Genomic DNA, 27,976 nt, shown 5'->3' with positions numbered 1-27,976 from the left:
AATGTTTTCTGACTTGAGCGGATCATCTGGGGATCCTGATTTAGCCTGGTGCATTATGACCTAGATAGAATCTGTCTCCAGTAGCGCCAGTTAGTCCAGCGCCAGTTAGTCCAGGGTTGCCCGTTGTGCTAGATCAGTCATTTTAACTGGAATGTCTGACTCCTATGTAACATCCTTCATTTTAAAATGGGAGTAGATGTCAATGACCTTATTAACCGCATGCGCGCTAGCGGTTTTCCTGCTGTGCGCGGCGTTTTTCAAAAGGCCGCGTTACATGACGAGCTCAGCTCGTCATCAGCGTACGAGCGTCGTAGCTCATGACGAGCTGAGCTCGTCATAAGCATCGAAGGGGTTAACAAAATGATCAGCCAGATTGTTGTAGAGGTTGTTGGAGGCATCCATCAGCCCATAAATCACCCTCGTCCTCCGCATAGCCCACACTGGTCCTCAGCATAGCACACCCTAGTCCTCAGCATAGTCATTTCACACCTAGACTACTGCAAAGACGTATTTACTAGCTTACCTATATTTTCCTCTGGAAACTCTGTAGAGTTCAGCATTTTTTTTAGCTCGCCTACTGTTCAGCTTTTAGCTCCATGACCACATCAACCTTTACCTACATAGAATCTCCTGGTTAGTTACCTGGAATAAAGTGTCCTTCAAAACACAGCAGCTCACCAAGCTACTTTGCAAAACATTTCACCTACACCAACAACTCCGAATCCTCCTGTCTGCCAACCTAACCTATTTATACTCTAGAAATTACAGATCACTGCAAAAAAAATTGCTATGCACTAGAAGTGCTTCCTCTGCTGAAAGATCTTCACCTTGCTGTCAAACGTCAATTACTTTGCATATTTCTTCTTGCACAATAGCATATGATACCTGTAAAGGAATGCCTCAAAGATGACTGGCCGCAGACGACATTGAGCTGGGAAGACAAGATGACTCTAACAACCATACATTTTCATTTCCTAGAGGAAACTTCTGTTAGCACTGTCTTTCCGCAAATAACTTCCTGGCACGACTGTTATGACATGTATTTTGAAGTTGAGATGAAGAAGTTGCTTGAGGCAGTTCTTGGAAGACAGTCACAGAATGTTAAATCAAAGCTGATACAGAAAGACAAAACCATGACATGTATAAGCTTAAAAAAAATCAGAGACACGTTTTGTGACAGCAATGTGTGAAAGATGAGAAAGCAAACATATTAACCAGGGCTTTTAGATCGGTATGAATGTGCCATCAGCTATGCAAACTTAGCAACTAATTGGGAATCCACAATTAGATGTATAACTACATCAGAAAACTGATGTTGAGACCAAGGGCCTGAATACGAGTTTTGGCGGTGTGAGTGCCAGCACCCTGCTCCCACACCACCAAAATCGACCTCCCACCAGATTGAGTTTTCTCCTTGTCTGCTGGCAGTCCTTTGGCGGTCCCACGGCGGTGCCTAATAGAAAGGCATAGCAGTGGGAGCCCCAAAGCCAGTTCCTGCATGGCATGGACTGTGAAATCCATGCCGTGCAGGAACAGGGGTGCATGCACACAGGGGGGCACACCTTGTGCCCCCTGCATGCATCCCCAGGCCTTGAGGGCCCCCTTTGCTTCCTCACCACCACCCTTTTCATGGCGGGTTCACCGCCATGATGAGGGTGGCTGTGAGGAAATTTGTAATATGCTTGGCGGTGCTGCAGCAGCACCGCCAACATATTAGGCCTCACACCACCGAGAGATCACTAATCCCCAGCAGTTGCAGCGGTCCTTTGGCAGTCTGACTGTCAAACTCGTAATAGGGCAGTCTGACCTCTGGTGCGACGGTGCCCGCACCGCCACCGTGCCTACCACTTTACTCGTAATCAGGTCCTAAATGTCCATGTTAGACCCGGGATCCCTGGTTGGCTGCGGTAGGTACCTTATGCCAAGTAGGGACCTGCGTTCCAACGTCAGAGAAAGGAAGGTCCCCCTCTTAGATAGCCCCGCTCACACCTTCGGTAGCTTGGCACGATCAGCCAAGCTTATCTTCAAGGCAAATGTGTAAAGTATTTGCAACCACGCTCACAATAATCCAATGATGACACCACAAATAGACTCCACACAAGTTTTATAAGAATGAGTATAAACTTTAGCTAAAAACATATACAATAAGACCACACAATATAAATCCAACATATGAGGTTGTGTAATATTTCTCCTGGTCAGTTGTTAGGCCAGCCAGCCCTTGTAAGTTCTGGCGATATTCATGAGCACTTATAAACATTCTCCTGTACCCCTAATATCATGTCATACAGATCATAATGCTAGAATCAGACACATTTGCAAAGTAAAACTATTGTAATGCGTAACATAGCATAACCGAATGTAATGCGTAATGCAACAATCGGGCACTTTGCAAGGTAAAATAATGCAATGCGTAATACAATCACCAGATATGTTGTTATGCAGAAATAAGGCAATGCGTAAAACACTAATCAGGTAATTCGTTATGCAGGAATAATGCAATGCGCAATATGCCAATCAGGTAGTTTGTTATGCAGAAACAAGGCAATTCGTCATACGACAATCAGGTAGTTCGTTATGCAGATAAAATGCCATGCGTCATACACTAATCAGATAGTTCGTTATGCAGGAATAATGCAATGTGTAATACGACAGTCAGTTACTCCGTTCTGCAGGAATGGAATAATGTGTAATACGCTCAGGCCCGATCACCGGGTGTTAGGCGGTCTCTCCACCTCTCCTTCTGACTTGCAGTCAGCCTCTCACAGTTGCCCCCAACACAGTATGATGTAATCAAAAAGTGCAGCTTTGCACTCCGGCCCTTGTACTGCCACTCCCTTGACAATACGGGCGCAAACTCACTCTCCTCTCCTCGTCTAGCGGCTGGGTTTCCAATGCAGCTTTGTGAATTGGCAACGGCGGCTCGGGCCGGCAACTCAGCTCCTCCGGGACTGCCGGTCTGGGCTGCTTCCGTTACGAAGATCTCAGGCTGCCACAAAGCACACGCACACAGCATCGCTGAGTCTTCCTTACGCTTCCAGTGCATGATCACTGGGCACTCCACACACGGGTCTCAGACTGCACGAAGATCACACGCACAGCGTCGCTGAGACTCCCTTTACTCCAGTGCACACGATAACAAGGCAAATCCTAATGAAGGTCTCACGGTGCACAACACACCCGCACACAGCGTCAATGAGACTCACTTGGATTCCGGTGCACACGATAACAAGGCAAATCCTCACGAAGGTCTCATGGTGCACAACGCACATGCACACAGCGTCGATGAGACTCACTTGGATTCCGGTGCACACGAACACTGGACAATCCTCACAAAGGGGTTCAGGCTGCACAAAGCACACGCACACCAGGTCGCTGATCATTGCTTGGACTCCAGGTACCCACGATCACAGGCCGATCCTCATGAAGGTCTCAGGCTGCACAAAGCACATGCACACAGCGTCGCTGAGACTCACTTGGACTCCAGACGCCCATGATCACAGGGCAGTTCTTACGAGGGTCTCAGGCTGCAACTAGCACACAGCACCGCTGAGACTCTCGTGGAAACTTTTGTGTTCCTGTGTTTCCGAACAGGAAGCCAGCTCACCTCAGGCCCTGGGGATAAGTTACTTCAGCACACAGCAAAGTCCTTCAAGCAGGGGGACACAGCACACAGCAAAGTCCCTTTAGCCTTTCCTTGTTTAAAACAGCAAACTCCAGGCCAGCCCCAAAACACACAGCAAGGGTCAGTCCTATCTTTCTGTCTCTTCAGTTGTTTCTCCCATGGCAAAGGTCCTCTTGACCACGAAGTAGCTCCAGTCTTGTTCACACTTGATCAAGCTATTCTCCAAGGTTCGGAGGCTTCAGCTCTCATAGATATACCCCACAATGGTTTTCAGGTTTCTGTGTTTCAGGGGGCACTGACCCCTGTTCAAACCAGTTCTGGATGCCTCTCTGCCAGTGACACCTTTCTTCCTTTGATTAGTGGGGGTCTGGATTCTCAATCACTCAGCAGGAGATGAGCCAATTGTTTTATAGCAGCAACCCAGGCCTCTTCACCTCCTCCCCCTACACTCCAGATGCAGGTCAGCCTGTTGCTGTCTCACCTCCTCCCCTGGGTCAAGAAATTCCCCAGATCATATTTCTTTCAAATCTAGACAGTCAATCCACAGCCAGGCAGAGACACACAGAAATGTCAGAGCACAAAAACTCAGCCACTTCTAAAAGAGTGGCTCCTGAACACACAATGCAAAAACCACCTACATAAAAAGATGTGTTGTTACACTGTGAGTTCAGGCATACTAAAGTTCACCTTTCCATCTTAAGGCTTTGCGGATATAGGCTCGAAAACATATTACACAGCCTTCCCATTCTGTCCTATGGGCAAGATGGCTTTTCAACAGTAAAAAACGCAATTGAGATTATTTTACTGCCGGACATAACACACACCTTAGTACATGTTCTACCTTTCGCATTCACTACACCCTGCCAAGGGGGTGCCCTAGACCTACCATAGCGGTGTCTGATGTGCATAGAAAGGGAAGGTTAAGGTCTGGCAAGTGAATGCACTTGACAGAACAACATGGCAGTTTAACAAATTGTGTGGAGGCTTTGCAATGGCAGGGCTGAGTTCATTTTTTAAGCCTTCTTGTGTGGGTGGCACAAATAGTGCTGCAGGCCCACTAGTAGCATTTTTATTACCAGCCCTGGCACACATAGTGCACTTTACTAGGGACTTTACTAGTAAGGCAAACATACCAATCATGGCCAACCAATTACCATCACACTTTATACAGAGAGCACTTGCACTTTGACGCAGTGGCAAAGTGTCCAAAGCATATATGTTGGTAACACCACATCAGAAAAAAGGTCTAGGGGAAAGCAAAAAGTTTAGGGACTTTAGCCAAAAAGGGCCAAGTCCTTCACAACCCCCTCCCAGCCAAAAGCCAGCGTAGACCAATCAACTACCTTGATGGACTTCCCTGCTTAGGGTGATAGAACACGGATGCAGGCCCGCTACCACAGGAACAACCTACGGTTCTATGCCTTTCTGACCCCAGGGGATTCTCTTGGTCACTACTCCCTGGGCCAACTATGCTGATCCATTGGTGCTTCCAGACAGTTGGGGCCTCTCTAGGGGTGCTGGCTCCATGCCAACCCCCACCTAGAGCGGTATCCCTGGAAGACCCATCAGTCAGGACATTGTTCCCAGTTATCCTGTCCTCCAGGTTAGATGTGGGTGTAAACACAAGGAGGTGATGGACGGAGTGCTGAAACTTTTCAAACACTCACCCCCAGTCACAGATCTGGGTTGAATCCATCATCATTCTTTAGCTCACTTTGCCACTCCAGTTCAGACACAGCTATATGCAAATCAGTCTTGAGCCTGTGCCTCATTGGAACAGTCCAGCCCGAACTGCCAAGCCATGTCTTCCCTCAACCAGAAACCAGCATCCTGGGACCGGTTTCGGGCTAACAGCCCTCATCAGCCAGGCTAGCTTGAATCCAGTGGCAAAGTGAGAAAGGGGCCGACGTCTGGGCATACCCTGCCAACTTAGGGCGAACAAAGCAAGCACAAGGAGATGATGGAAGGAGTGCTGAAACTTTTCAAACACTCACCCCCAGTCACAGATCTGGGTAGAACCCATCATCATTCTTTAGCTCAATTTGCCACCCCAGTTCAGACACCGCTATATGCAAATCAGTCTTGACCCTGTGCCTCATGTGAACAGTCCAGCCAGAACTGCCAGGCCATGTCTTCCCTGGACCTGAAACCAGCATCCTGGGACCGCCCTACCCGCCCGGGAGGAGGAAATGCCATGGTCCACAAGTCCACCCTCCACCAGAGCACACTCCCCGATGAGCTCACAGACCTGATGAAACACCTTCTCTTCAAGATACTGGCCAGCCCTATCTCCACCCCCCGAAAAACCCTCATCTACCGACCCCCTGGACCCCGCTGACTTTTCGCCAACTCCATCACGGACATCATCTCCCCGCATGCCATCGCGTCCACCAACTACACCCTACTGGGAGACCTCAACTTCCACCTCGACAACCAACTGGACCCCAGCACCACATCCCTCCTGGACAACCTACACAACATTGGACTCAGCCAGATAATGACTGAACCCACGCACTCCGCAGGACACACCCCCGACCCCCTCTTCACAACAGGAAACTCCATCACCTGCAGCCACACCACCAAACTCCCATGGACTCACCCAATGCGTCCACTTCACCTTCAGAACACCCACCATCCACAGACACCAGCACCTGCTCCCACAAAGAAACTGGACCAGAATCACCAACGACCAGCCAACCTCATCACTCAGCAACTCCACCCCAACCATCGCGGAAAACGACGACGCCAACACTGCAGCCCGAACCCTGCACAGATGGATCTCCGACAGCGCCAACACCATAGCCCCCCTCAAGACAACACCCACGCCAAGAAAGCTAGATCGTTCACCACCGAACTTTGAGAGTCCAGACACACTTGCAGCCGCCTCAAAAAGGTCTAGAGGAACACCAAATCCACAGAAGCCCACAACAACGTCAGCCACCAACGCTCACCACCAACTCATCAGAAAAACAAGGAAAAAAGCGATTGAAGACAAAATCCCCACTCATGCACACAACAGCGAAGAACTCTTCAACATCATCAATGAGTTCGCCCAACCCACCAGCGAGTCCACCGACATGCCTCCGTCACAAGACTTCTGCAACAAACTCAGCACATTTTTCCACCACAAAATCAAGAGCATCAATGACAACTTCGACGAAGATAATCAACACACTGAACCCTCAACATCCACCCCCGAAATCCTGAAGCCAGCGACCGACAACTGGACATCCCTCACCACCAAAGACACAATGAAGACGATGAAGTCAATCCACTCCGGGGCCCCCACTGACCCCTGCCCCACCACATTTTTAACAGAGTCGCCACCACCATCGCAACCGGCTCGTGCCCTGACGACTGGAAACACGCAGAGATCAACCCCCTCCTGAAGAAACCCTCGGCGGACCCCTCTGACCTCAAAAACAACACTCATTTCCCTGCTCCCGTTCCCAGTAAAAGTCATTGAGAAATCCATCAAGAGCCAACTCGCCACATTCATCGAAGAGCACAACATCCTCGACTCCTCCCAATCCGGATTCAGAAAAAAACACAGTGCGGAAACCGCCCTCCTCGCCTCTACAGATGACATCCGTACATTACTGGACAAATGAGAAACAGCAGCCCTCATCCTCCTCGACCTCTCAGCGGCGTTCAACACAGACTCTCACCACACCATAATACGCAGACTCCACAACGCAGGGATCCAAGACAAGGCCCTTGACTGGATCTGCTCCTTCCTCTCCGGTAGAACGCAGCAGGTCAGACTCCCCCCGGACCCTACACCTACCACCTGTTGAGTCCCCCAGGGGTCCCTCCTCAGCCCTACGCTCTTCAACGTCTACATGACTCCGCTCGCCCCCATCGTCAGAACCTACGGACTCAACATTGTGTTATACGCAGATGACACCCAACTCATCCTCTCCCTATCCAACGAACCCAACACCACCAGACACAACTTTCGAGAAGGCATGGAAGCCGTCGCCAAATGGATGAAAAACAGCTGCCTACAACTAAACACCAACAAAACGGAAGTACTCATCATGGGCCCAAACCCAGGTGCCTGGAATGACACCTGGTGGCCCCCTCCTCTCGGAAGCCCGCCCACCCCCACGACCACACACGCAACCTGGGAATCATCCTGGACTCAGAGCTCAAAATGGACCCCCAAATCAACTCCGTCTTGTCCTCCCGCTTCCACACCCTCCGCCTCCTACGTAAGACCTTCAAATGGATCTCATTTGAACACAGAAAGACCGTCACTCACGCCCTGATCACCAGCAGGCTCGACTACGGCAATACACTCTTTGCCGGAATAAACAAAATCCTCACCCGCAAGCTACAGAACATCCCAAACACCGCCGCAAGGCTGGTGGTCAACCTGCCAAGACACTGCCACATCTCCCAGCACCTGCACACACTCCATCGAAGCTAGAGTCACCTTCAAAATGCTAACCCACGTTCTCAAGGCCCTCCACGACACCGGACCAGCATACCTGAACTGTCAACTCAAATTCCACGCACCTCAAAGGACCCTTCGATCAGCCCAGCTCTCCTTCGCCGTGGTCCCCCGTACCAGACAGACCAGATCAGGAGGTCGCTCCTTCTCCTTCTCTTTCCGCGCGACCAGAGCCTGGATCGACCTTCCGCTCCAACTCAGACAGATAACATCGCTCCCCATCTTCGCAAGAAACCTCAAAATCTGGCGCTTCGACAGACCCCCTCCTTAATGGACTGGAAACAGCGATTTGCAAATCAGTCTTGACCCTGTGCCCCATGGGAACAGTCTAGCACGAACTGCCAAGCTAGGTCTTCCCTGAACTGGAAACAAGCATCATGGGACCAGTTCAAGACTGATTAGCATATAGCTGTGTCTGAACTGGGGTGGCGAAGTGAGTTACAGAACGATGATGGATTCAACCCAGATCTGTGATTGGGGTGAGTGTCCGAAAAGTTTCAGTGCTCTGTCCATCATCTCCTTGCGTTTGCTTTGTTTGCCCTCAGTTGGCAGGGTATGCCCGGACGTGGGTCCCTTGCTCTCTTTGCCACTGGATTCAAGCTAGCCTGGCTGACTAGGGCTGTTAGCCCAAAACTGGTCCCAGGATGCTTGTTTCCGGATCAGGGAAGACATGGCTTGGTAGTTCGGGCTGAACTGTTCCCATGAGGCACAGGGTCAAGACTGATTTGCATATAGCTGTGTCTGAACTGGGGTGGCGAAGTGAGCTAAAGAACGACGATGGATTCAACCCAGATCTGTGACTGGGGGTGAGTGTCCGAAAAGTTTCAGCGCTCAGTCCATCATCTCCTTGTGTTTGCTTTATTCACTATTCCAGTCAGAAAATAATATCCCTAGACAACCTTCACTCGGTGTATCAAACTGTGTAACGTAGCAGAAGCCTGACTACTTCAGGAAGATTTGAAAACACTGGTTTATTTCAGAATTAAACTGCCTTCTCTGGTTCATTACCAAATAGAAAATAAAACATTAATACGAAATTCTGTGTGTTGGAATCGGGACCGCCGCCCACTTAGGGTATCATGACTCTAGCTGGAAGGCTAAACCTAGAAGGCAATTGTGACATGCTTGCATTACACACACTACAATACCCCAATGCAGACCCACCAAAAATAACACCACACCGTCTGTTAAATAGAAAATGGATTCGTTTTATCTCTATTTTCTTGTAAACACCTTTCTTTTCAATTTTCAATAGATTAGGCTTTGGACATTTTCCTTTTAAAGATTACATACATTAACTGCTCATTACATCATATTTCTTACAGTAGTTTAAGCACCAGAAGTTTAAATACAACAAAATGGATCTACAGCAGGTAAGTAAACTTCACTTAGTCCAATTGTAACTGGTTGTCACAAAGTCATTCAGGTAAGTATATAGTATGTACTGCAATAAACATGCATATCTGCTTGGAGCAAGCTTAGATGAATGAAATCCTGTTTTAGCAGGTCTTCCGCATTAATTTGAATTAAGCTGATAAAAGCATTTGGCACAGTATCGTACCGGTTTCCTAATCAATGTGCGCTTTCTCCCTCTCACTCCTGCAAAGGAAACAGGCTTAGGGAGGTCTTATTTTCGAGAGGGGGGGCTAGAGGTCTTTAAGGCACTCTTGTAATTTAAGTTAGTCACGCTTTCACGAGGGATAGAGGATCGACATAGGGCTCAGTTCTGAATACCCCCATCCATAACAGATCTTCCCCCCCTTCCTCCTGCGTAACTCAGCTTTCTTCAACCCCACCCTCCGGCAGGCCTTTACCCGGTACCTTTATGTTGTCTGGCGCTTCCGCTACTCTCCACAGAGTAAAACTTTCAGGCCAATCCACCCCTGTCCTCCTGCTCGGGCCTTTCAGCACTTCGCCCGAGGCGGGGGTAGGGGCAGCAGCAAAGCCACAACGCAGTCACTACGGGAAACCCCACCACATGCGGGCCTCTTCTCCTGCCCTCCGGAATCCTCAGAGGGCGGTAGGATCGGCCTCCCGAAGGACCGCTGTGGCTTCCCCTCTTCCGAGGAAGCTCCGGCCGTGGCAGGAAGATGACACAGTGGGCGGGGGTCCGGTTGCTAAGCGACCCCGCCCAGCATCTCCCTCGGAGCCTCGCGTTGTTCTCTTCACACACGGCTCGGCCCCTCACAGCACCCCGTTAGCGGTGAAGAAGTACCCAGCAGACTTGGCACCGCAGCGCTTCAGTGAGAGGGGGGGGGCTGGAGGACTGTAACCCAGCGCTGGCAGACTTTGGCGGCAGATATGCAGGCAATATCCACACGCTTCTCACTAGGCCCAACAGGAGACACGGGCAAAGACTGATCCCAGCCTTACTTCAGGGAATCGCAGAGAGGGGCCCTAGCATGGCGTTGCCCTCACAGCATACAGCGCTCACCCGTCCAGAGGCCTAGGGCTGGGGAAAAGTCACCCTCCTCAGATAACCAAGGGATTTTGTCCTTCTAAATTGTGGACACACTGGGGCGTTGTGCTCCCTGATTTTCCTCAGGCAGGGCCAAATCAACAGGAAGAAGGGCAGCACCCTCAGGCCAACCCGCAGCCCCTAGGAGCAATCAAATTAGCCTGTGACACAATCCCCCTGACGCTGTAGTCCGCACTCCAGCCAGCCCAGCAGTGTGACAAAATGGCCACCCATTGTCCACCCTTATATAGCCTGTGCCCTGGTCACTAGAGTGAACCGAAAGGTTCTGGAACCCCCTAATGCTATCCTATGGACCAGAGCTCAGAGGTAATTCCTAACGGCATCCTTCTTAGGAGCTCTCACCTTCCACCATTTTAGAAAGGCGCACCTGTGCCTCAGCACTAATTAGTAGTGGTGGGGCATTTGGAGACCTAAGGCCACACTAAAAAAAAAAAGGTTGATGGACAAAAAATATGGGAGGCAGGAAGGGGAAAAAATAAGGGGAGACCATCCAAAGAGCTGACCGGTCTAACACTGTGCATAATGCATTCTGTAGCTTGCTTTTACTGGTAATTGCAGAATTCGAAACCAATTCTTCATTAGTGATAAATGTGATCATTTTGTAAGAAGGTACGCTATATAAATTATTGCCATTGTAAATAGTTCAAAACTATGAGATAGTATGACTATAGGGAACACCTTTTGAATACCTGACTCACACACGTTAAGAAAAATACACCACATGAATTTCACCCTGAATTTGTTTGGACGTCTTCTAGCTTAGCAGTATAATCAAAACATTGCTAATTTACATAGAAACCACTGTAAAATTCATTGCAAATTGAAACTACTGTAAAATGTATTGCAAATTGAATGTGTATTTAAATCTGAGCACAAATGTAACCCCCGGCATCTGTCACGGAAAGTAGCATTTTAGTGGTCCTTACTTCAGCCAAAATGATGAACTGTGGATTTCTATGAGCCCTAAACTATATTTTATAAAACTAAGGTCTTCCGTTCTGAGGTGATTTTAGAGTTTCACGTACATCCCTCACTACACCTTCAATTTTTTTTTCTCCAATTCATCCTCTTAAGCAGAAAAGTCTCTTGTGAAGCAAGGCTGCCAGCTCCTAGGTACAAGTTTGGCAAAATTAAAGTGATTAGGAAAACTAAAACTAATTTATGTTAGCTACGGCACATGATCCCAAAACTCTAACTGGTCTATACCTCGTATGATCATGCCACTCATTAACATTTACTATCAAAAGGCTAACAGAATCCTTTCTGATAAGCAACTATGGATGTGATACTGAGGAATGCTCCATCAATAAAATTAGCTAACCAACCTCTTGGAGTTAAGGCCATAGCTTTCTCAGACACTAAAGTCTAAATTCTGACTCTAACCACACATAAGTATGTTTGACCTCTACGAAGGATTTTATGAACTTAAAGCATTCTTATTTTTGACTGTCATGTTTTTCTGTTCTTGGCTCCAATGCCTTCTGAGCTTATGAGTCGTCTGCTATTGTTGTCTGTGTAAATGTAATAATGATAGATCTCATAATGGATAAGTAAACCTAACATGTAATCCAACATATCCATTTTAGAAACTTAATTAAATTAAAAAACAATCTGCTCAACTTCACAGTAAACTCAGCACGATGGAGCACGGCATAGTGTTTAAGATCGTCTAGTCAAAATAAAATGCAAGCTAACTGATGTTGGATTATAGACCGCAGGAACAGCATGTAGCTTTAAAAAGACAGTCACACACTACTACTTAATGTGGTGGATGCCTTTCTGATTGTGTCTAAGTTCATTTGCTTATTTAAGTTGGGTTTGAATTAAAATTGGAGTCCTTGAAAAGACTTCACATTTCATCTTTAAGTAGACCTTGTTTGAAAAATAGTTTTTGTAAAGGGATTGTTAAAAAAAAGTAGTCTGAGATCCTGCTATTATTTTGACATAGTCTGGTTTGGAATTTAATGAAGGTACTCAAGATGGAAAACTCTGGTTAACAGTAGGTAACATTGCTTGTATGACTGACTGCTGTACACTAGGGCCCAGATGTATGACCGTTTTTTGCGGTCGCAAAAGGGAAATCAACCCATTTGCGACCGCAAAAATCAGTGGTTGTATGTACAAATGCTATTTTGCGAGTCACTGACTGGCAAAATAGCGTTTGCGACTTGCTATTAGGAAGGGGCGTGTCAAGGGCATCCCTTCCTAATAGCGACTCTAACAACAATGTACTATTGTTTTGCAACCGTATTTGCGGTCGCAAAATACGTGCAGTTTACCCCCCTACTTCAAGTAGGTGGAAAACCACGCGCAAACGGGAAGGGGTCCTCAGGGAACCCATTCCCCTTTGTTAATAGGTGCGAAAATATTTTTTAAGAGCAGGCAGTGGTCCAAGGGACCACTGCCTGCCCTTAAAAACTGAAACTGAATTGTTTAATTTTTAATTTTTAAATGCAGCCAGTATTCTTTTAAGGAAAACGGGCTGACTTTATATTTTTAAAACTGCTTATTGAAAAAGCAGTCACAGACATGGTGGTCTGCTGCCCCCAGCAGGCCACCATCCCTCTGAGTGCAAGCCAACCCCAGTGGGGTCGCAAATTGCGCTAGCCTCATGAATATTGATGAGGCATGTCATTTGTGATCCCATTGGGAATCGCAAATAGTGTCTGAGACACTGTTGTACATTCAGTTTAGCGAGTCGCAATTCTGCACAGTTTGCGACGCGCTAAACTGAATGGTCGTACATCTGGCCCTCAGTCCCAGAGTCCCTGCATTTTTCAGAAACATAGATTGTCTGCCCCAGCAAGATAGGGGAGTACAGAGAACAATCAACACAGCAAAAAGCAAATCAATTGGAAAGCTGGATGCAGATGTGGCTCATCTGACACCTGGGCACCGCAACCATAAGCATGCAGTAGTATCCCCTACATTTGTTGTTTTTTGTTAATGCTACATTGTTGAAATGTACACAATGGGAAACGTTGTTGGTTTATAAGAAATAAGAAGTGTCCAACCAAAAGACTAAGAGCACAGGGGTCCCTACAGTCTCTAATGCAGACTTTCCCAGTAGTGGTTCTTTGGCACTTGAGGTTTGGCTTCATGCAATTAAAAAATTCAGTTGTTTTCAGACGTTGGGTTTTCTACACTGTATGATCTTTTGAAGAACACTACTTAATAAATCAAATAAATGATGTCCTGCAAGCCTGACCTTTAGGCTTGCTGCAAATAGTGTAGTTTTATTCTTTTAGGTGTTGCGAGAAGGCCCTAGTGTACTGTGCTACGAACAAGAAGCCTACAAATACCTAGTGTCCATGGCATATTCCAGATACCAGCAAAGATCCCTAACCAACTGCTGTGGAATTAGGAGAAAGAGTCCTCCTCCAAACGTCTGTACAAGGAAATTAACTTGACTCCTCCAGGGATCGCTACTTCCCACTGCATTTACTATCCCAGTGAGGACAACAATGACTAGGCATTGAGGCACTTGGACTTGTGTAATTGCAGGCAGATAGGTGCAATGAGTAAAGCTCTCCCGGCATACTTTAGAATTCATCAAAAAGCCCCAAAACACCACTGAAAAACGACCTCAAGATCTACACATTCTGAATAAAGAAATCCTATTCTTGCTTTTGAGTGTCCAATATAAATTATTCACATCAAAACGGGAGTGAATGCCAAGTACTTCCTTATTAAGCAAATATCAAGTGGATGAAGACCAATTGTGCAGCTTTGGTTCTTAAACATACTTCTAAGGAAGTAATTTTTCAGGATGAGGGTCCGGCATAACATACTATGATTATTAAAGGAGAGATTTATTTTTTTATTTACATTAAACCTAGAAAATGTCTGTTTTTCTATTTATTTACTGATCCACCATACCGATTTGTTGCGAAGGGACAATGCGACCAATTCAAGCCATTGCGTTCTGCTTGAAATTAGCCCCAAATATATTTACAAAAAGCATGACCTTTCAAGAGAGAAGATTTTACATCTACCCCTCCCTAGAAGAATACTAATAAGAAAGATGAAATGGTTTTGTCTGCAGTTGCACTCACTAGGAACCCGAAACTGCAGTTTTTCAGCCTTTAGAAGTAACTTACCATCACCAATATGTAATGCCTTAAAGTTGCTACTGATGTCACTTCATGGATGCGCTGTTTTTTTACTGAATTAAAATATCTGGCTGTGTTTGTTCATTGTCTGTCTATCTCTGTCTTACAACTTACGATAGAATGCTCTTACAGAGTATTGATTTTTTTCAGAGTTTCACCATCATCCCTCGTCAATGCATGAAATAGTGTTATTGCAGTCCTATTTTATTCATGACTTGTTTCATGTAATCTTTCTTTTTCAAATTTTTAGAGTCGGTGTCTCTCATAGACCTCTTGGTTCTTTTTATCAACATCATGTATCGTTCTCCGAATTACTCAAAGAAAAAGCTTGCAGTGCATATAGGTAAATACCTTTCAAGTGTGTTTTCTTCAAATGCTTTAGAAATCAGTATAAGTAGATTCATTTTGCATGTAATATCTTTACTGCATTTGGCTAATTCATGTCACCCATACCTTCTTACATATCATAGCAGTTGGAGCTCCATCAATTCCAGCAAAGATATTGTGCCAAGTGTGTATTTGGCTTCTTCCATCCACCTCATTCAGAAACTACTCATTGCACAGATTGTGTGGACCAGACTGCCTACTATCATAGAAATTGTGATGATGTGTCTAAAGCCGCCAGAGAGACCTACATTGCCTGCGGGAAGAGATCTTTTCTAATCTGAATGAATGAATAATGAATGAGTGAATAGATGAATGAGTGAATGAATGAGATATATTTGTTGAACACATTGTTCCCTCAGGTATACGGCATCCTGGACAAAGGAAACAACCAAAACTTCTCTGAAATACAGAATATAAAAGAGCCACATGAAAAACAGGTTTTTTAACTTGACATTTGAGGATGGCGCTATGTGCGACCAACTGATCGTTAGCCATCCCAGTACTTGGTTGCCAAACTACAGAACCTACTTAAGGGATCGAACATCAAGCCGATGGGCTGTAGAAATAGAAAGGGGTTGTGCAAGAGTAGTAAGGAACAAGGCTCTGCTGAGTGAAGAGAGGAGTTTATTTCTAAAAGGTGCGATGATTGCTCTAGGGCTGTTTAAAAACAGCTTTCTTAGACACTGAAAATTAAAGCAGTGCTGTCCGATATAAAGCAGATAAGCCCGGTGGAGGTAAACTTCAGCGATCTGACATCAGTGTTTTGGATGAGCTGCAGTTTACTAATTGGATAATTAGGACGACTTAAAAAAAAATGTGATACGATAACTTTTTTGAGATAAATAAAGATGAATTGACACAAATGTTTGACAGTCAATGTGGAGGAGACATATCTATCAATCAATCAAGTCGAATTTATAAAGCGCTAACTTGTTACCCAGGAGGGTATACAGGCACTTGCGGCTGGTCTCAGTCAAAAAGCCAGGTCTTGAGTCACTTCCTGAATTCGTTCAGCGGTGGTGCAGTGCAAAGGTGGAGTGGTAGGGTGTTCCATGTTTTCCATGTGAGGTGGGAAAAGGAGCGTCCTCCTGTGCGGTTGCGGCATTTGCTGAGTATGCTGGGTATCTCTACGAGGGCAATGTGTGCTGAGCTGAGGTTCCTGTGTGGCTGGTGGAAGTGTAGGCACTAGTTCACGTGGGTGAGTCCTTGGTCAGAGAGGGATTTGTAGGCGTGGGTTAGGAGCTTGAAGTAGCATCTCTTCTGAACAGCAAGCTAGTGGAGGTCCTTCAGTTGCTGGGTGTTCTCTCGGGCAGGTTGATGATCATTCTGGCCGCCGCGTTCTGGATCGACTGTAGTCCTTGCATGAGTTTGGTGGTCGTACTGGCATAGAGTGTGTGCCGTAGTCCAGTTGGCTGGTGATGAGGGTCTGCCTTACCATTTATCTGGTGTTGATGGGCAGCCACCTTAAGAGTTTGTGGAGCATGTGGAAGCTGGCTAAGGAGATGGCGCTGACTTGATGTTTCATGGATAGTTCGCTGTCGGATGATGCAGAGGTTGCGGGCGTGATATTTAGGTGTGGGGGTAGGTCCTAGTTCCGAAAGCCACCAGGAGTCATTCTACAGGGCCGTGTGCTAGCCGACAATGACTTCAGTATTGTCCATGTTGAGCTTAAGGCAGTTGTCCCTCATCCAGGCTGAGACATTCTTCATACAGTTGCCGAAGTTGTTCTCTGACGAAACGGGATTGGTTGAGAGTGTTAGGACGAACTGGGTGTCATCGTTGTAGGAGATGATGCTGATGTCATGTGATCTGATAGTGTCCGCGAGTGGTGTCATGTAGATGTTGAAGAGGGTTGGGCTGAGGGATGAGCCTTTTGCAGCGTCGCAAAAGTTATGCTTGGCCTGTGATGTGAAAGGAGGGAGTCAGACTTTCTGGGTGCGCCCAGTGAAAAGGAATGCCATCCATTTGAGAGGGTTTTTTGTGATGCCGATCTGGTTTTGGCAATTGATTGGTGTCTGGTGGGAGACAGTGCCGAAATCTGTGGAGAGTTCGAGCAGGATCAGGGCGGCTGATTCTTGTTTGCCAAGTAGGGTGCGGATATCGTCTGTTACAGCGCTATCTCAGTGCTATTGTTGGTTCTGAAGAATGATTGGGAGGGGCTCGCTCCAGGTGTTCGGTTATTTGAAGGTTGAAGGCCTTTTCCAGAACTTTGGTGGGGAACGGGAGCAGCGAAATGGGACTGTGGTTCTGGAGCTCGCTGGGGTCTGCCCAGGGTTTCTTGCGGAGGCTTCTGACCTCAACGTGTTTCCAGGCATCTGGGAAAGCCGCTGTGGTTTTGAGGCGTTGAAAACGGCAGTGAGTTGGCAGCTTATCTAGCCTAAACTGAGGTTGAAGTTTGTGGGGGCAGGGGGCAATGGGAGTTCCCAAAGTGGATGGTGTTCTTCACAGATGTTTGAGTTGTTCCCATGCGGTGAGCCGGTGGTCAGCGGTCAGTAGGTGGCTGAGGGGTTGGAGGGTGGGGGACTTGTCGTTTTTATAGATGGCTGCTATTTTGTTGTTGAAGTGGTCGGCAAGGGCTTTGCAGAGTTCCAGTGATGAAGGGAACACGTTTTCGGTGGCTGATGGGTAGGTGAACTCTGACGATGGTGAAGAGTTTCTTTGCCTTGTTGGAGCTTGTGTCAATTCAGTGGGGGAGGGCCTCCTCTTTTGCAGCTTTTATTAGTCGGTGGAGTCGTTGAGGACTGATTTGAAAGTGGCTCTGTCGGTTTGGTTCCTGCTTGTGCGCCATCTTCTTACTAGTTGTTTGTGACTGCGTTTAGACATGCGGAATTCAGGGGTGTGCCAGCTGGCTTGTTTGGGGGGGTCTGTGTGGGATGGTTAGTTTGTTGGAGTGTGACTTGGTCGGTAGAGTTGGTGATTCAGTTGTTAAATTTCTGTACTGTCTGATTAAAGCTGGTGATGTCTGCGGGGAGTGTTGTGCTGAGAGCGTCAGTCCATTACTGCTGAGTGACCTTAGACCTGTTGCGGAAGGGGAGGCCTTGTCTTTGGGGGGGGGGTGATGGTAGCTCAGGTGATGGTGAAGTGTACGATGAAGTGGTCCAACCAAGTGAGTTCTCTGGTGTGGCTGTAACTGATTCTGTTGCTGTATGTGAAGATAGGATCCAGCGTCTATCCTGCTTTATGCATGGCGACTGTGACTAGCTGCTTGAGGCCGATGTTGTCAAGTCTTTCCAGAAGGTCGGTGGAGCTGGTGTAGGATGTGTTGTCCATGTGGAAGTGTAGGTCTCCCAAGAAGACGTAGCGTACGGATTCAATGGCGAGCAGGATGATGAATTCAGTGATGGCGTCGCCTATGCCGGTTCGTAGTCCTGGCATTCTGTATGCAAGGGTGCCTCTGATGGTGGTGATAATGTTGGTGTGGAGCTAGAAATTCATGTGTTCCATGATCAGCATGGTTTCGTCGATGAATGTAGTGCAGGTGAACAATGGAAGTAATAAAGAAACAACCTCCGGTCTTGATAGTGAGTTTATCCAAATGTTAAGGTCACCTGAGCATCGTGAACTTAGCAAATGTTTGAATGTAAGGTGTGATATGTTCCAAAAATACAGATCCAAAATTGCCAGCCCAAACAGGTGATCAGAAAAAGAGCAGATGGGAGTGTTATTTATTTGGTAGAGTAGAGATTCAGCTTTGGAAAAAAGGGTATAATCGCTAGTGGAAATTGCAAGATCATAGCGAGCCATGTACTAGTAGTATGGCATCTCTCAGCTGCACCCATATAAGTAAGAATGCCAGTAAGCGACCTAACGTTCCATAAATCTATTTTGCCTCTTTGGAGTGTTAGAAAACATTTGAAGATTATTATATTTCCCCTCGATTGAGCCTCATCTCAGTTCCCTCCTCTAGCATCAGAGGATTGTCTTTGTTTCCTGCTTGCTATCTAACTGTTGTCTGACCCATATACCTTACTCTTGCACACTGCTCTGCAGTGATTCCCACTTTGTTACTGTGGAAATGGCAGATCCCCAATTAATTTTCAAGAACTGTTTGTTGCCATCCAAACATTTGCTTGCATCTCCTCCAGTTTTAGGCAGCCCTCAAAGGCAAGCAATCTGGCCGCTTTTTTACCAAGATAAACCACCTCTGAGTACCTATGCACACTGTCCTAAATCACCAAAACAATTTTAAAATAAAAAGAAGTAGGTCTTGTCAGTTGAGTGCTCATTTCTCCATGCATATGTGAATCATGCCTTCAACATTTCCTCACTCTGCGCTGTTCCCATTTTAGAATTAATGCATCTCTGATGGATGCCTTTTCCACATGTCATTTAATGTACAATTAATGTCAGCCGCACAGTTAATTTTCTCATCATTGTTGGGGGACGCTACTCCAACAGCATATTAAAGAAGATCAAGTTCTCTTTCAGGGGAATCTCTATTGAAGTCCTAAGCACTGAATAGTCATTCCCATGTGCAGGGATCCCAGACTACTTTTCCATTGTATATCTTCTTAAGTGTAGATGTTCGCCTTTCTTCAGGAAGGCCTGTAGAAACAATTAAGAAAATAACATTATTCAGCCTATAAGGAAGGCTACAATGGCCAAATTATTCAAATTGTACTGAAAAAAAGGGTCAAGAAACCCATATATATATATTTTTTAAAGGCAATACTTTGTAAAAACAGCTTAAGTCTCTTTCACAAACCTTTTTTGAAGGATAGCAGGACAGTGTATCCCCATGGGGTGACATTATGTGAGTGCAAAAACAGAGTCTGTGGCTTTAAGGACCCAGAGACCACCAGTATCTCATCATGCTCAGCAGGTGGCAGTTGCTTCAGTTCTTTTTGACAAGATGTGACATTGATAGACAGGTCCTATACTTGCATCAGTCATCTCCACTGGGAAGACGGGAGGATTTGTTCAATGGAGAATCCCCATGATGACTTCAATGGAGATTCCCTTGAGAGAGAACAGGGATTACAGGTAAGAAACCACTTCTTCTCTCTGAGGGGATCTCTATTGATAGTCCTAAACACTGAATAGAGTAGCTAGCCTATCCCCACAAAGAGATCTGGAAAAGACAGAGGAACGACCAAATGACCAATCAGGCAAATACATTACTCAGGGAGGCCTGTCCTACTTGATCATCTTCTCAAGCATCCTAGTCCAAACAACAGTGTTTTGTAAACGTGTGAGCAGATCTCCATGCAGCTGCTCTGCAAATCTCAGCAATAGGGATATTTCTCATCACAGAGGCACTAGCCGCTTTGCTACTAGTAGAATGAGCCTTAAGTCTAGGGGATAAAGTCTTATTGGCTTTTGGTAGCATAAAAAGATGCAAGGCACTGTCCAACGGAAGATGGATTGTGTGGAAGTGGCTTGACCTGTAAGGACAACGCTGTAATTTACAAACAATTGGTCCGATTTATGCAAGTTTCGTGTTTTGTCTAGAAAGAACTTTAAGACTCTCCTGACGACAAGGGAATGGAGAGTTTTTACATCCAGACTGGAACGGCGCTGAAAGAAGGTTGGTAAGAAATAGTTTGATTGACGTAAAAATCCAAAATTACTTTTTGAAGGAATTTCGGGTACGTCCTCATCAGTACCTTATTAGAATGAAAAATGGTGTAAGATTCGCAAGAACACAGCACCTGGATTTCGCTAACCCTACTTGTTGAAGTTATCGCAACAAGGAAAGCAGTTTTCCATCAAAGATGTTCCAGGGATGATTTTTGAATTGATTCACTGGTTGGACAGTTACTCAGATTCAGGATAATTTGAGACAGAGTCCAGTGGAAATTCTATGGCAACATTCAGTCTTGTATTATCTATATCCAAAAGACTTTGATGCATGTCTCCCTGGATATGGGCTACTTTTCCCTTTATATATTCAATTGATGTTGCTTTTAGTACAGAGGTTGTTGATATTTGTTAGTCTTAGCAATGGGTTGATTTTATAATTGTTTGTGCTCTCCAGTGCACTTTTATCATCTTCCAGAACACTTATATTTAATGTTTGTGTGTTATTGCTAGGTTTGTGTATTCAAGCCTGAACCAAAACCTGATTCAGAAGGGTGATTACCAATTTTACCTTCCCCATTATGAGCTTGTTATGATGCCGATTCAAATGCACGCTTGTGGTTCACTGTTTTATAATTCTCCCTCTTCCTAAGTGAATGCCCTTTCTACCAAGCAAGTGCTCCTATTCCTGATTGGCAAGTATGTGTTTACATTTGCCATTATTGTCATCATTATAAATGCTATCATCCATTGCTTCTAAATAGCAACTGGGAAAAGTTGTTGACTTTCCCCTCCCTTCTTTCACTGCGAGGGGTCATGTTGCCTTCGATTCAGTCATTAAGGACTCACATTCTCACTCTCACTTTCACTTTTGGTTTGGTTCCTGTTTTTTCTCTTTCCAGTAATCTGTCCTCTGGCTCCCCATCGCTGTGATGTTATGTTTTGGAAGCTAATTTGGGCTTTAGCGTTCAATGCACTTTTTCAAAAGATTTTTGTTAGCCTGTTGATCCGATTTTTACTATCATATGATTTTCTCTTTTGGAGGCTTTTCGCTCTGTTCTGTTGCATATGTTTCTTTCTGCTTGAGTTTTCTATCTTCTGTCCGACTGGCAATATCCCTTTGATGTCTGTTTTGAGATACCTGGAAATGAAAGACCCGATATTGTGTAGTTCTTTTGCCCATGTCAGCTAATCCCTCACTCACCACTTGTAACTAAGTCTAGGGCGGACAAAAAAAAAAACTGGTCTTTCGGGGAGTTCTGTCGTTGGGGCTCTCTTGATGTCAAATTAGTACATCAAGTACAGAGTTTGCTACAGTTATCACAAGGCTGGAGCACATTGCTGTGTCCTTTGAGTGCTCCACCTTAAGCCGCACCAAAACCGCCTCGCCTCCACTGTAATCCAGGTGTGTGCCCTGCCCCCCTCCCCCATGTGTTATTGGTTAGCTATCCTGTGGGTGAACCCCTCCTCTCCTGTAGACTCAGGTCCTCAACCAATGGTGGCTTGCAAACCCATGCCTGACCAGGGAAACTCAGCCGGGCCTCTTTTGGTGGGAGATGGGGCATGAGCGCTCTGGCCGCCTCCATGGAGGGATACACCAGCACCACTCTGCAGGTCTTGCTGGCTTTAGCCCTCGCTTCCTGCCAGTTATACAGTGCTTGATGGAGGCTTAATGGGGTGTCCCGGGCAAGACAGTTTGAACCGGTTCGGGCGGGGCCCAAAGCAGAAGCAGGTACGATGGCACCAGCACCGATATCATAAGGACAGGCAACAGCACTCACTCCTCCTTCACTTTTTTTCCCCCTACAGCTTTCTCCATTTTTCAGTTGCCTGTTATTCTCTGCCCCCTCATTCACTGACCCACCGACGGGTGTGCAGAATGTGGAGCCTCACACCATTTTGTTTAACCTCAGGGCTTTACACTTACTGATGCACCAGTTGCTTGGCCAATCAAGACTGCCCTGGAGCTCCAGGAATCACGAGTGCCACGGGTTTTTGAGCGGGGTGCTTGTGAGCACATACATTGCTCTCTGACAACTCATCTCGGGCCCCGAACTCGAGCGCTCAGGTGTGCTAGCGGTTTCACCTAATGGGCTTAGGAGCTTTGTGCTTCACGCTCCAACCCCCAGGCTCCGTGCAACATGCATCAATTAAGCAAAGGATTAAAAAAGAGCTCCACTGTGCCATCTGTGGCTATGTACTATGTCCTATGAATCCCAAGCATCCCAAAATAAATTGATGCCCATGATAAAATCAGTGGGCATTCTCCACAAAGAACCAAAGCATCAGAATCTTTATCTAGCATTTTATACAGATTTTAAGAATCTTATTACATATATTTTGAAGAGACATGCTCTAGCACTGTCTCTATGAGACCTGTTGTAAAAAAGATAGCCCGTCTGTAGGATATGTATTTCTCTAAGTATACAATGATATACTCTTGGTAATCCTTGCTGTCAATGTTAGTGTAGGTCTCCTATGTCAAAGAGGATTACTGAAGCTGCAAATATTTTTGCTTTTGCTGTCTGGTAATCTGGGGGGAAATTTTCCCAAGTAGGAATATTCATTGTGGCAATTATTGTTCACAACTGTTGCCCATATGGTTGGTGCGTGCTCACTCATGACTTAAATGCTTCAACTTACATTATTTAGTCGTTTGGCCTGGGAGGGTCAGAGTGCAATGGTACTCTTTGTATGGCTGATTTTGACTTTATCATCTAATCCCAGTCAAAGATTTTGGACATGCCACGTATGGTGAGAAGTTGCTTGGGGATAATGTAGTCAACAATCTTGAGAAGGGCAATGACTTCAGACAATAAGCCAAACATTAAGGCCCATCTACTCCACCTACGCCTCTCTATATAGTGTATCAGTAGAGAGCATTGCTTTCAGCCTGAAGTCCTACGTCTGGTACTGGGCATCAATTTCTGAGGACATCTATGGGCGGACAAGCTGCTGAGGTAGGGGAAATGTATTAAAAACAAATTCTGGCTACAAATTCTTAACACCAGAGGGAGCAGAGTTCAGTGTATTTTTTGTGGATTTGGAAGAGGCAACCTTCCTATGGATGGTAAATAAGTGGAACATCCCCGTATTTAGGAACTTTCCACTAGATTTATACTGTAATGCAAAGCAATATAAAGCCACAGAGAGAGACATGTGAAGGACGTCTCACCAACTCGACAAATGCAGTCCAATGAGATGTGCTACTGGGAGAATAGCATGTGAGTTTGGGTTTGTGCAACAGATACTTTCTCATCATAAATTCGTAAAATCCGAATAAAGAGGCCCATTCTAGAACTCAACGTGCTCCAGGATAGATAGGAAAAGATACTTGCCACCAAACCAAAGTCCATCTTTGAGGTCTTGGTCACCGGAGAGACATAAACCCCCCAGTTCAGTCTAAACTGAATGCCTAGCACTTGTTCCACTGAGACCAATGTAGAGACGATTTTGTCGATGGGAACATGGGTATGGGGGACTACTGGTAAAAGGTTCTATCAGTGGCTATGTCTAGTGTATTTGCATCTTAAAGGTGACGTCTGGGAATGGAGCATAAACCAGTCAGTTGGTCCCTAATTCACTAACCTCACTAGTCCCACGGCACTTCCTCTAGTAATTCGGTAATACCTGCAGTGAGTCAAGTTTTGATCTGTGATGTCCCTCTATTATCTTGTTTCAGTGTTACTGCACGCAATGTAATAACACGAAATACATTTTGAAACTTTAAAGTTGTCCTTCATGTTACCAAGCGCAAATTCTGCTTAGGTATCTGTACTATTGTGTCGACCTAAGAATACCTAAATTTCACTTTTCTGTTTTTGGTTTTGCTCCATTATGATTTTTGTCTTGTGATTCTTGCTCTTTCCCTATGCAACACTTGTGTGCATTCTGCTAATTTTGCTTTGTAGTCTTTTTCTGCATACTCTGGTTTGAGACTCTCCAGGTTATCTGAGGAGTCTCAGCAGATATTCATATAATCTGTTATTGGGGTTCTCTGGGACTCTTTCCTGATGCTACTAAGATGCAGGTTTCCAGATGCTAAAATGTCTCAACCCTAATCTGAAAACAGACCTGCTCATGCTGATATATGGATTACCAACCCTCGACTGTATTTCCAAGCGTGATCTTAATATGTGGCTAAGCAACACCAGTTACCGGTTTTACAAAAATACCAAATCTTGCTAAAGGTTGCTGTTAGATACCTCAGAGGACCACAGTCCACCTGGATCTTTTTGTCCACTTGTCTTGTCCCTAACGTTTACCAAGAGTATTCCATATACGGTAATGCAAAACTTGTATGTTTGTGTTTGACATATTATAGCACACTATCACCTTGGATTGCTAAGAACTTAAGTAGGAAGTGTTGACTACTGTGGCTGTTTAAACAAAAGGAAAAGCTTGGCTGCACAGTCAGTTTTTGTAGGCTACGTCTTAAGTTCACAAGGTACTGTTAGGATCTGTTCAAAATTATATCTTCAGTCACAAATTCTCCTGTTTCTCTGTTTCAATTGAGCTTTAACTTAAGTCCTTGGATTTTGAGGCTGGAGGCTAACGAGTTTACATCAGGGTTCTTTGTTGGGCTCTTTATTAGCACTTTAAGTATTCACAAAGGTACTGGCATAGTGTTGGATGCAAGACAAGAACCTATTTCAAGGGTATATTTTTGCTGTCCTGGTCTGTCAGATGCAGATTGTGACAGATACCTAGTTAGCAAGATGGGAAACACATTGGGAGGTTCTGGAAGCATGAGTTGTTTTTCTCAGATGAGAGGCAACCTAACTATCCATACATTAATGTGATCACTTTGGCTTTGACAGGTCTTTCTGTTAGGCATACAGGCATTGGTACCGGTAAAACATACAATTGTCTTGCACTGTATCAACATATGCATGCCAGACGGCTTCTATAAGCCGTCCAGGGGAACAGTGATGCAATGGCATTGCAGATTTTTAAGTGGCATCTACTTTTTAAGCTGCTCCTTTTGGGGGCGTGAACAGGGTTTATTTAGGAAAATAGACCAGTCAGGCTAAATCCTTCCTCTCACAAATGTTGCTCTCATCCAGACTTTCTCTCATATCTTTTCAAGATGTGCAGTTTCTATGAAGGGATCATTTTACTACTCTTCGGAAGTGTCTGATGTGGTGGTTATTCCTACTACAAGAGTAACCATTGTTTGTGGTGTTCCGCCACTTTTTTTTTTTTAAGCGTGATGTTATCGGTGGACTTTCTATGCAATGCCATTAATAGTGGTTGATCTGGAATGGTTCAAAATATGAGAGATTTATGGAGTAATTTCTCAAATATTTCTAAGGTATGGCTCTCTTGCATGGCTATATAGTAGAAAATGCTAGTTACTTGCCCTATCACGGTAATGAGGCTATGTACCTTACTTGACGTTTGTGGAGGTTATTGCTCTTAGCGACAGGAAGTTCAGTATAGCAGATCCAATTAAGGTTTAGAGTGAGCTCAAAAGTTTATCCATTTTATGTTTTTTTATTTTTTTATTAGCACATTAAAGGAAAGTGAGCTGTCTTTTTCTTAGTTAAAAAACTGTAAGCTTGTATGTTAAATATTTGTTTTGCCACTGTTAGAATTCTAACTTTCAAGTCTACACAAATGTTTCTAACCTCATCATGTAAATGGATTCATCACATTTACATTTTAGTCGATTTGTTTATTAATCTATGAAGACATTAATGTGACATTGGAGATAGTAGGATTGATCATTGCTGTAGCTTGAGGTTGTACTTCATAATAGTGGCTACACATAGCATGTTTTAAAAACTTTAGGAGTATTACAGGTGCCCAATTGATTTCTAGAGTGCTCGTGAAGTGTGTGCACCTTCTTTTTCATGGAAATATTTTCTGATTATTTTTATTTTAGGATCCTACTCTCCAACCAGCCTGGTGATGGATGCCCTGCGCCTTCTTTGCGATCGGAAAGAGTGTGCCACAGAATGTTTATACACGACTGCTGTAGTAGATGCCCTTCTGCTTCCCATCCAGTCATTGTTGAAAGGAAAGCAGGTTAGTAGAATGATCCTCCGAATGCAGTGTAATCCTGAGGTCTATAGTCTTATGTTATGTGCCTTTAGTTACAGTGCTCACTTAAGAGAATTAAGCAGACGTGCAGCTCTGTGATGCTGCATGGTTTTTTAATACATTTCACACTGAAAACTATTGCAGAGATTTGACTTATCTAAACACTTTCTGGGATCCCAACCCCTTATTATCAATTTCTGTCCTCTTTCGCATCATGCATGCCTCTTCTGTCCTATTCAGATGTAACCTTATGATACACAGTTTGATGTTCTGACCAGTGGATGAAACTCCACCCTTGCAACAAAAAGCCCCGAAATGCATTGGGATAAAGATTTTAACTGTAATTCATGAAAGAAACGTCCTGACGTGACGTAGGGAGAGGCCTGGATAGATTTAACTATTTTATGTAAAGCAAATGGACGTTTTTTGATGTTTTTCATCGTGATAAAAGTCAAGCTGGATGAAATGTGAAAAGCAAAGAATAAAACGTTGAACAAGAGAAGTTTGCATCGTATTTTGTCACCAGTTGTGCGATTGGGTTTGTAGCATAGTTGTGCTGCATTTATTGTTCCTAACACAAATAGAACTCCCACTTCTGAGGAGCTTCCTGTTGCTTTTTGTCTACTCTCATTCAATTACATTATTCCAGTCTCTACACCTCCTCTGCTGTGGCACAAGTACAAGACCAAGCCAACTGGGCCTCACCCATCCACTCTTTGTGGACCACACAACAGTTGATAGCAGCATCCCTAATTGCAGCTGGACTTTTAAGAGTCAAGAGAACTGTTGGAGCATGCTATGCAAGTGTTCCAGAGTCTCTCCATCAGTCTTCACAAATGATGGAGCACCCACTTAAGAACTATATTTGGCAGCCCATAACACACTTGGTTCTTGATGAAAATGTCACTGTCTGTTTAATTAACTTAATGAAAACATTTTCTGAATATTGTTAAGCAGAGTTTATATTTGAACTGCTAGTTTTACAGATACTATCTAGTATTTATTGTAACCTTTTTAATGATCATTTTACAATACAGCTAGTAAATACCAGCCAGATAATAGATGCTAACAGAAGTAATTGTCAGGCTTCTGCAGTTTTTGTGAAAATGCTAAAAGAGTTCAGCAAATGGACACTATGGAACTAAAAGTATATGAACAGTAGTGGTGGCTTGTGAGTGACATAAGTGGGAAAATGTGGTAAGGGCTGAAAGATGGCTATTCTGGTTGGTGGGAGCATCTATGCTAGGGGGTCAAAGCATCTATTGTGATAGAGTGCACAGAGTGATGGGTGTAAAAAGGGGGAAATTCTAGTCGTGGAGATCAGAACAATCTATCAGGGTTACTCGCCTGGG

General features: G+C 45.1%; 1 protein-coding gene across 2 annotated transcripts in view; it reads left to right on the top strand.

Annotated features, from left to right (window-relative positions):
* Window positions 1–27,976, top strand: part of TBC1D32 (TBC1 domain family member 32) — a 940,667-nt gene that overhangs the window by 309,492 nt on the left and 603,199 nt on the right. For both annotated transcript variants that reach the window (XM_078648467.1, XM_078648468.1), the window contains 2 exons: window positions 14,923–15,015; window positions 26,467–26,609. In XM_078648467.1, coding sequence (XP_078504593.1) covers window positions 14,923–15,015; window positions 26,467–26,609 — 236 coding nt within the window. The remainder of the gene's footprint in view (window positions 1–14,922; window positions 15,016–26,466; window positions 26,610–27,976) is intronic.

This window comes from Lissotriton helveticus, chromosome 6 (assembly GCF_964261635.1).
Source record: "Lissotriton helveticus chromosome 6, aLisHel1.1, whole genome shotgun sequence".
NCBI lineage: Eukaryota > Metazoa > Chordata > Amphibia > Caudata > Salamandridae > Lissotriton > Lissotriton helveticus.
The sequence above is the reverse complement of the archived record's forward strand: the minus strand, read 5'-3'. Positions and strand labels throughout refer to the sequence as shown.